General features: G+C 39.4%; 1 protein-coding gene across 1 annotated transcript; it reads right to left on the bottom strand.

The window, feature by feature from the left end:
* Positions 1-35: 35 nt before the first annotated feature.
* On the bottom strand, positions 36-10,650 carry LOC131137060 (tissue factor-like). The gene is made up of 7 exons (XM_058084584.1): positions 10,482-10,650; positions 7,966-8,077; positions 7,629-7,718; positions 6,272-6,375; positions 5,017-5,195; positions 2,838-3,003; positions 36-2,128 (listed from the first exon to the last, which is right to left on the bottom strand). Exons 1-7 carry the CDS (start codon positions 10,609-10,611, stop codon positions 1,992-1,994), a joined length of 918 nt encoding a protein of 305 aa, XP_057940567.1. The 5' UTR covers positions 10,612-10,650; the 3' UTR covers positions 36-1,991.
* Between the last annotated feature and the right edge of the window lie 94 nt (positions 10,651-10,744).

Below are 10,744 nucleotides of genomic sequence, written 5' to 3'. Positions count from 1 at the left end.
ACACTACTGTGTCTCCCACCTCCGGGGGTGGGGGGGTCTCAAGTGGACATGGGCGTGGAGGCGATTGGAGGGCGTGTTCTGTCCGGCCCTTAAAGACACAGGGGCGAAGAAGAAGAACACCGGAAGTGGTCACTGGCTTATGTGATCATAACCAGTAGAAACACTTTTTTTTGTAAAATGGAATTTATTTTGTCATGTGAATACATCACAGCTGCGATGAATGAGATATAATTATTCATGGTTGGTTAGTAGTCCTGACAGACCAACTATAATTTGTAGTTACACATCACTGTGAATGTTAAACATTATGGTGATTCTCATTTTATGAAATATTGTCTCTGCATATAGAACCACAGGAGATGATGCAAATAATTTTTATACATATGATTTCAACCATATCAAACAATATCATTGCTATACCGTAGTACAAAGGAGTGTACCTTTTTGTCTCAGAATTGCACACACAGAGACCAGCTCCCTTTTGAAAAGGACATTACACAAAAAACATAAACAGTGTATTTTTTAAATGTAGCTGTAATTTTACAAAGCTTCTTCTAGATGTTTCCACAAGGCACTAACAGTGTTAACTATTATATTATAGTATTCAATACAGTAATCCCCCGCTCCACTATTACATATATTAATTAGGACTGTCAATCGGTTCAAATATTTGATTGCAATTAATGGCATTTTTAGTCATAGTTAACTCACATTTAATTGTAGATAGAAATACGTTTTTATCTATAATAAGTAGTGGAAATCCCTTTGTGCTAAACCATTTCATGTGCAACATCAAATTACATCACATTTTATGTAAAGGATATCAATTTGGGAACTTTTTATTTAAAACAATACAGTCAGCAAGCATATTTTTGTATGACTATTTTTCTGTATTATTAGCATATTAGCTCTTAAACTCGCCCACAAATTTCTCCGCAAATACAAAATAAAAAATGACAAGTTAAATAAACTGAAAAGACAGATAATGCAACTGGCAATCAACATTTATAAGTAGAACTTTTAAGAAAATTTTAAGTTAACTATACTTATACCAATTAATTATTTTGAGCAGTCAGATTTACAGTGTCTTAAGTTGTATGTAAACTATGTTTTTAAGTTAATCTTATACTTAATATAGCCATAGTTCAATTTAATCAAAACATATTAGTTAAAAGTACTCAAAATGGAACAACATGTTAAATGAACTAAAGTTCCAAAAAAATACTAAAGTTATTCATTCATTCATTTTCTACCGCTTTTCCTCACGAGGGTCCCGGGGGGTGCTGGAGCCTATCCCAGCTGTCTTTGGGCAAGAGGCGGGGTACACCCTGGACTGGTCGCCAGCCAATCACAGGGCACATATAGGCAAACAACCATTCACACTCACATTCATACCTATGGACAATTTGGAGTCGCCAATTAACCTAGCATGTTTTTGGAATGTGGGAGGAAACCGGAGTACCAGGAGAAAACCCACGCATGCACGGGGAGAACATGCAAACTCCACACAGAGATGGCCGAGGGTGGAATTGAACCCTGGTCTCCTAGCTGTGAGGTCTGCGTGTTAACCACTCGACCGCCGTGCCGCCCTAATTAAGTTATTAGAACTTTTTAAAGAACTTTGAGTATGCATAACTTCATTTATTTAAGTATTTTGAACATTGGGGTTCATTGTAGGCTTCTGTTGCAGTTTGAATTGTCTCACAATAATTCCCAACACGGACTACTGTTGCAGACGTAACCCACAACATGCTGAAATTCAACTCTGGAATAAGGAATCCGACTTTGTAGAAATTCATATATCACATTCTGGTCTGGAACCAATGAAGTGCCATAAACGAGGGATTACTGTATATGCAATTTTGAGAAGTGGACACACAAATAAAGAAGACCAGCTCCTTTTCTGAAAGACGTACACATAAAAAAAAGGCTTGAAGGTAACAGGAATGATGTTTTTTGATGCTATTTGATTATTAACACAGTACCAACCGTTACACAATGGTAGATGACTGATACGTTTGACTGGGTCGGCTTCTCCGTCGACAGCATAGGACGGTCACTGTGATGATGATGATGAGGATAACAAGCACAACAAAGAGTCCACCCACCAAAGCTCCCAGGCTCAGCTCTAGAGGGCAAATGGAGGTTACAGTTAGAGATACTTCATTAACAATTCAACAATTAGTGTTAAAAACATGATTAGCCTGTTGCTCTGTTGGAAATCTTAGTTAATAAAGCACATACAATTGAACCTCTTTTAGCGGACGCCTTGGTTAGTGTACAATATGGAGCTTGTAGTCATGTTATTAATACACAGTATGAATCCAAGTGTGTTCTTAGTGGATTTTTATCACAACACGTCATTGGTTAGCATCCTGTTAGCATGGACGCAGCCCATCTATGATAGCAGTAATTGATCACGGTTACAAAATAATCCAAAATGGAGCCAAAGAAAGCATTTTGATAAAGAAGGTGTTGAACACTGTTGAAGTCATGAACTAACTCATAGCAAAACATTCAGGTTGTGTCCATGTTGGTCTTACTGTCGCATCAGATTTATTTTATTTACATCATATCTTGTGGGAAAAATTATTTTGGTTAGAGTTGTACACTAACCAAGTTTGCACATATTTACATTTATTCTGAACAGCACCTGCCACTTTATATTTTTATTTTTTTCTTATTTTTATTACTCAGGGAATAACTAAATTTGGACAGATAAGTTACAGCTGTGGCTGATTTTTCAGGTTTCTGATTGGCCAAAATCTGCATGACAGCTAGTGAAAGGGTTTTTAAAACTCATGTATGTACGTATATTTTCTGAGGAGTACATATACCTTGCAATACATTCTTTTGTCCAGGAGTACACTGCTGGATACTCCAGGCCCCCTGCTGGTAAGCTTTGCTTCTTGAAGGGATGAAAGCCGCCACCATGAAGCAGTAACTTTGACCGGCATCCAGCCCCGACACTTCAGCTCTGTTGGAGTTTGATAGGATGTCTTTCTGCAATACCGAATTGAATCGTTGTTACTCATTTAAATATTGTTCTCACATTCAAGTTGTTTTTCAAACTTTATAACATTGGAATAATGTAGAAATGTATGTATCTTACTTTATGGAAGGAAACATGTATTATGATCATGATAAAGTGGTGTGCCATTTCTTAATGGCTTCTTCCCCTCGGGCCTTGGTTTGATGGAGTAAAAGATGGTAAGATGGTAAGATGCAGGGGAACGACTAAGGGGTAAAATTGGGATTCAGCCTAAGTCTACTCTGATTTCATTTTGTGTGCTCACGATAGTAAGACGTCATCTACTGCTTGGCTAAGAGCTTCCATTGTCAATTTGCTCTTTTGTTTACAGTTTGGTTCCACTGGTGTCATGTTGTTCAACCACAAGATGGCGGTGTTGAATTAGCTTTCCAGTGTCATGTCGAGTTGTTGGTACCGAAGACGCCAAGTTTAGTTATGCATTTTCACCCGAAAGTCACATTTATTGCCGACTGTGTATCGCAACTCTTTTCTCTTTTTTCTCAATAGCGCCTTCATTGGAGCTAGCACTGAAGCCCCTTTAGCTAGCAATTCACGGCCGAGACTATGGATCTTGGGCGCCAAAAGGACGGTGAGCAGAGACCCTTGATTACTTCTCATGATTGGGAATCATCTTGGCTTTAAACCATATTTCATGAGTTCCTCTTATGGCAATAACCAATAAAAAATGTATAACATTTAGCATCATGACACACCTTATCAGCACACCTAATACATTTTGTTTTATCTCCATCAGACATTAAATTGGGAATATTATCTTATATTGGGCTGCACAATGCACAAGTGGTTAGCACACAGGCCTTACAGCTAGGAGACTCGAGTTCAATTGCACCCTCGGCCATTTCTGTGTGGAGTTTGCATTCCAAAAACATGCTAGGTTAATTGGTGACTCCAAATTGTCTGTATGAATGTGAGTGTGAATGGCTGTTTGTCTATATGTGCCCTGTGATTGGCTGGCGACCAATCCAGGGTGTACCTCGCCTCTCGCCCAAAGACGGCTGGGATAGGCTCCAGCACCCCCGCGACCCTCGTGAGGAAAAGCGGTAGAAAATGAATGAATTTAGCATCATCACACACCTTATCAGCGCACCTAATACCTTTTGTTTTATCTCCATCAGACATTAAATTGGGAATATTATGTCTTATATTGGGCTGCACTGTGCACAAGTGGTTAGCACACAGGCCTTACAGCTAGGAGACCAGAGTTCAATTGCACCCTCAGCCATTTCTGTGTGGAGTTTGCATTCCAAAAACATGCTAGGTTAATTGGCGACTCCAAATTGTCCATAGGTATGAATGTGAGTGTGAATGGTTGTTTGTCTATATGTGCCCTGTGATTGGCTGGCCACCAGTCCAGGGTGTACCTTGCCTCTCCCCAAGACAGCTCCAGCACCCCCGCGACCCTTGTGAGGATAAGCGGTAAAAAATGAAAGCATGAATGTCTTATATTATCTGCTTTGTTTAATTTTGACTAATGGCAGCTAATGTGGTATCGGTTGTAGCATGCAATAATATATCATGTGTCAATAATATATTGTGTCTGCAATGTGATGAAGGGCAGGAGGTTGTTCTTCCTCAGTGAAGCTAAGCTAATACGTATTCTGCCACGCTCATCTAACTTGCTCTCAAGTAGTCTGTATTTAGGAACCGCTTTGGTCGAGTCAAGTCGTATACGGTAGTGCCTCTTAACCACACACTTTGCCAGTAAAGCACTTGAACCACAAACTGCAGACTATTCATCAAGTCATAACCTTTGCTAGAGAGCCGTCACCTTGTTTGCTTTTCCTTCTTAAACCATGTACAGTCCAGTGGTATTCCAAATACATTTCAACAACTGAAATAGTATTCTTAAGATGAAGCGTAAATCTGTTCTGGCACAATGAGAAATATACACTATAGCAGTATTTTAGGATTAAGATGGTCAACAGGACAAAAAGTTGGAGCAAAAGTATGTTTTTTTTAAATACCTTTCCTGTATTTCCAGACTTGTAGTAGCTGATCTTGTACTGCAGGTCGTTTTTGAGGATGTCTCTGACGGTGAGTTGTTTTCCATATTTGTGAAAGCTGGTCAGAGGATCTTTGATGATCAAGCTCACTTTGCCCTCTTCCACAACCTCCACGCTGAATTCTGCAGCACTGATCTCACCTAAAAGCAGCAAAGAAATGATGATTTGAGGACAAAGTACCCAGACATTGAAATCGCAACCCAGACGCAACCTAGCATGTTTTTGGAATGTGGGAGGAAACCGGAGTACCCGGAGAAAACCTCCAAAAACTCCACACGGAAAATCGAACCCAGCCCTTTGCTAGGAACATGATATGGCAACCCCATCGGCCCCATCTTGTGGTGGAAGCTGATAATATCAGATCTTAAAAAACAAACAAAATATTTACTGTAATATAATGATGAATTTGTATGTATTCATATTTATATTATTCATTCATTCATTCATTTTCTACCGCTTTTCCTCACGAGGGTCGCGGGGGTGCTGGAGCCTATCCCAGCTGTCTTCGGGCGAGAGGCGGGGTACACCCTGGACTGGTGGCCAGCCAATCACAGGGCACATATAGACAAACAACCATTCACACTCACATTCATACCTATGGACAATTTGGAGTCACCAATTAACCTAGCATGTTTTTGGAATGTGGGAGGAAACCGGAGTACCCGGAGAAAACTGGAGAAAATCCACGCATGCAAACTCCACACAGAAATGGCCGAGGGTGGAATTAAACCCTTATCTCCTAGCTGTGAGGTCTGTGCGCTTACCACTTGACCGCTGTGCCGCCCTATTTATATTATATATTATAATATTATATTAATATTTGTATTAATAGGTTTTAAAAGAGAAATGAAATGACATTGGAACATGAAAATGACTATGGACAAAATGCAATTAATCGCCATCAAATATTTAATCGATTGACAGCCCTAGTTATAATATTTGCTGGAAAAAGTTTGGACATCCTACATCGTAGGATTAAAAGAAAACATTGAAAAACAATCATTAAAAAGTCATTATTACTGTTGCCAGTGGGATTTTTAGGGGTGCCAGAATCAAATTTGGAGTGTCGGAGCATCCTGAAAGGGGTCTCAATATGTAGACTATAACAAGAAGGGAGTATTCTGTTCTGGAACTTCTTTAAATCTCCTGATGTAGATGCTGGATCTTAGGTTCCATCACTATCATTGGTCTACGTGTGTGTGTGTGTACTACCAACTTTGCTTGTAGGGGTTGAAGGGTGGCGAATACGTGTGGGGCAACTCCTCAAGATCGTAGTCGCTGTCACTCTCAGGTTCTGTTTGGATGTCAGCAGTGAAGGTCCTGTTAAAAATGAAACGCAGACACACTGTGAATTTACGCCCACGATTGTCCTCCAGTATACATCAGAGAGAGGTAGAAGATCCCGCTTCTGTCAAATATTTTTATTTATTATTACAGTTTAGAGGTCAAAGGTCCTAACTATGTGGCATCATTATTATCACGTGACATCAAGGATCAGGATCCCATTACATCTGGCGTAAAAATAACGTTGGATTTCAGAAAAATAATATCATAAAACAGTAAAATATGGTGGTGGTAGTTTGATGGTCCGGACATCATGGAGCTTCATTTACAGTTTAAAGGTCAAAGGTCCTAACCATGTGGCATCATTATTATCACGTGACATCAAGGATCAGGATCCCATTACATCTGGCGTAAAAATAATGTTGGATTTCAGGAAAATGACATCATAAAACAGTAAAATATGGTGGTGGTAGTTTGATGGTCCGGACATCATGGAGCTTCATTTACAGTTTAAAGGTCAAAGGTCCTAACTATGTGGCATCATTATCACATGACATCAAGGATCATGATTCCATTACATCTGGCGTAAAAGTAATGTTGGATTTCATTAAAATTACATCATAAAACAGTAAAATATGGTGGTGGTGGTAGTTTGATGGTCCGGACATCATGGAGCTTCATTTAAATTTAAAGGTCAAAGGTCCTAACTATGTGGCATCATTATCATGTGACATCAAGGATCAGCATCTCATTACATCTGGCGTAAAAAGTAATGTTGGATTTCAGGAAAATTACATCATAAAACAGTAAAATATGGTGGTGGTAGTTTGATGGTCCCGACATCATGGAGGTTCATTGGGCACCCCCCCAAATTGTCCATAGGTATGAATGTGTGTGGGAATGGTCGTTTGTCTATATGTGCCCTGTGATTGGCTGGCGACCAGTCCAGGGTGGAACCCGCCTCTCTCCCAAAGTCAGCTGGGATAGGCTCCAGCACCCTTTTACCCATATAGTGTGTAGTTTCTCATTGATTGGGTTAATATTTTCCGCTGCCAGGTGAGTCTCAGTTAGAATTTCTGAAACCCATCTTGATAGTTTTATAATGTGTAGCAAAGCCCCCTGTACTGGGGTTAAAAAGTACATTTTCTACATTAAGGAACTTGAAATCAAATGCTTAAATATTATATTATTATAAGAAAGTCAGGGAACCTTATGAGAAAAAACTACAACATGTACATTATAATACATGCAACGTGCACGTTGTCATTCCAAAGCTTGTTGTGACGTACCTGGTAATGGGCTCCAGGTCAATAGACAGGTCACACTCTGTTTCTGATATTCCAATGCAGTTGGGACTTGCCATCCAGTCGCCATCATCCCTAATATTCACAGCACATAATTGTTTACAATGTATACAATCATGTTTACAATTATGCGGACTGAAGGAATCACAATATCACATATCTGAAGCCAAATAATGGGCCCATAATAAAAATAATATGTAATATATGTAACAATCCCTTGTTCATGGCTAATTGGTTCCAATGTTTAGTGAATTTTCGCTAAGTAGGATTCGTTATTTATAAATGAAATATTACTTTATAGGGAGGAATAATGTGGACTCACCAAGAGTACTTGACCGTGAATGAGTAGTCTGATGGCGACGCCGTCCACATCAGGATAGTTTTAAAGTCCAGAGACACCCACCGTACGTTCTCTGCTTTGGGTGCATGCTCATCTGGGAGATGACAAATAATAAGTTGACCTTAATAAAAGTATTTATGTAAATGATATTTTGATAGGGGCTGCATGGCGGAGAAGTGGTTAGCACGCAAGCCTCACAGCTTGGCTGGAGCTGGCATAGCTGGACACGCCTGCATTATGTGGTCCTACACGGACACCGTAACAGATGATATCTATATATATACGTATATGTATATAATACCTGTATATGTTCCCATATACACAGAAAGCCAGTTTTATTACATTCTTACAAATAGTGACGCACTTATGGACCCCTGCTGATGGACTTATGTGGCCATTACAATCTTTTACGACTGATGTAATGGGACACACACCATCCAAAACGATATTTTGCACTGAATCATGGTAAACAGTTTTTATATAATCAAACATAATAATAAGCAAAAGCCAAATATCCAGCATCAGGAAAGTATGAGTATCAAGTGATGAGTCAGTCTACATGACTCAGCCATCTTTCCCAACATCTTCACAACGTCACTGCTGATTTACAACATCAGATGTTGCAGATGTAATTCAACCGAGCCTCAGCGTGAAGACATCGGGTAATCTACCAAACGTTTTTTGGAACATCTGCCGCGTCATCTTACTCACTGTTTCCCCTGAACACACCATTTTTAAGTCTTGTTTTGGGAAGTGTGTGTCAAAAGTGAATCAATGAGCCAACTCATTGATTCAACTATCCTGATGATGAGACATGTGATCGATTGTTTGTGAACGAACCGGCTCTTGGTGCCGACTCTTTGAAATGAACAAACTAACATTTTTCTTGTCTATGTTTTCTGCCAAAGCTTCTTTTGATTGGTGAAACTAAGAAGAAGGTGAGGAAAACAAAACAAAAAGTGAGGCACTTTGTGTTTCTGAATGCCAATTTTCACTAAAGAATAGCAAAAACTGGATGATGCTTTTTCTTTTACTTTTACAAACTTTGATGTATATACTGCATCATGGATTTTCAAAAATATATTGATAAATAATTGCTGGTTTGTGGTTTAATACAGCCTATTATTACGATAAAATGCAGATTAAATTTTTTTTTTGGGGGGGGGCATATTTTTTGCCTAACTTTTTTTCAAGCATCCAAATAGCCAAATTGTGTAACAGAAATATAAGCATATAGAAGACAAAGACGTTGATGATATAACAAAAAATATAACAAAAAAACGAACTAGGCGAACTTCCCACCACTACTATTTAAAATCCTCAAAGCTTTTATTTTACATTTTTAGAAACATTTTTAGTGTAAAAAGTTTTGAGCTAACCATCAAGCACATGCACACACATTTTTTTTTGCATTTAAATTTGTTTTCTTGAACGGTGTTAGGTATAGAAGCCTGGCCCCAAGTTCCACTCTTTCATAAGATTGTTTCATCAGCACATGCTGGAGTAAAAGGAACCAATTACATCTTTTTATTGGTTGTCTCAGAGTGAGCTGTGTGAGTCTGTTGTGACGTCATTCAAATTTGCAATAAAAGCCTATTCTTTTTGCAGTCAAGTGTGGCACCTGTGTGTCACACCCAACATTACATTAACATTACTGACACCTAGTGACCAGGGTAGAATACTACATAACATTACAATGTGTATTTGACTTTGTTTTTTGCCCTTATTATGCCTGAAAATGCTTCATTAAGGCCAAAAACACATGCATTTTTAAAAGCTAATAATGAAAAGTGAGAGTGAATTTGTATTGTGTGAATATTCATTCATATATTTTCTACCACTTATCCTCACGAGGGTTGCGGGGGGTGCAGGAGCCTATCCCAGCTGTCTTTGGATGAGAGGCGGGGTACACCCTGGACTGGTGGCCAGCCAATCACAGGGCACATATAGACAAACAACCATTCACACTCACATTCATACCTATATATATACCTATACCTACAATTAGGAGTCACCAATTAACCTAGCATGTTTTTGGAATGTGGGAAAAAAACGGAGTTCCCAAAAAAAATCCACGCATGCACCGGGAGAACATGCAAACTCCACACAGAGATGGCCGAGGGTGGAATTGAACCCTGGTCTTTTAGCTGTGAGGTCTGCGCACTAACCACTGTGCAGCCCTACTTAGTGAATACTGTTTCAAAATTCCAGAGTGTTAAGATTTTGTACTTTGATGGCTCTTGAACACACCACAGTTACATGTTATGCAACGGAACAGTCAAGTTAATTACACCACTTAATAAATGAACATGTTCCCTGAATACATTTTCCTTTTTTTTAAGACCCTGGTCCTCCCAGCCATATTTAAACCAGCAAATGAAAGAAAACGATCCACTTATTTAAGACAAGGTTAACTTTGTTCATACTCAAGAAGACCCCCCACCCCCACCCCAGTTTTGAGTTCCTAACCACAATAATGATAGTTTGTGTGGTTTTACCTGCATCTGTGACCATCCATGCAGACATGCAGACTCCCAGATAAAGTGTCTTTGCCCACAAGGCCTGCATGTTACAACGTTTCACTTCCTTTCTCGCTGATGAAAACCGATGAAAAAGAGCAGCTAGCATCCCCCTGTGTTTAAACTCAAGTCGTCTCAGAGTGTGGTTCCTGCCTTTGGATGAACTGTTGTTCTGTTCCGAGCCCCCCCCTCCCTGTTCCACATCTAATCCCTCCCACATACCTCCTGGATGCCTGATGAAA

The sequence above is a fragment of the Doryrhamphus excisus genome, chromosome 1 (assembly GCF_030265055.1).
Source record: "Doryrhamphus excisus isolate RoL2022-K1 chromosome 1, RoL_Dexc_1.0, whole genome shotgun sequence".
In the NCBI taxonomy this organism is placed as follows: domain Eukaryota; kingdom Metazoa; phylum Chordata; class Actinopteri; order Syngnathiformes; family Syngnathidae; genus Doryrhamphus; species Doryrhamphus excisus.
The sequence above is the reverse complement of the archived record's forward strand: the minus strand, read 5'-3'. Positions and strand labels throughout refer to the sequence as shown.

What these genes read in the sequence shown, in the direction of transcription:
- LOC131137060 (XM_058084584.1), bottom strand. Translation starts at nt 10,611, where the DNA reads ATGCTAGCTGCTCTTTTTCATCGGTTTTCATCAGCGAGAAAGGAAGTG. An exon ending in ATGGATGGTCACAGATGCAG is followed by an intron (nt 8,078 to 10,481) that starts GTAAAACCACAC and finishes GTCATCTCCCAG; the next exon opens with ATGAGCATGCACCCAAAGCA. An exon ending in TTCACGGTCAAGTACTCTTG is followed by an intron (nt 7,719 to 7,965) that starts GTGAGTCCACAT and finishes TGTGAATATTAG; the next exon opens with GGATGATGGCGACTGGATGG.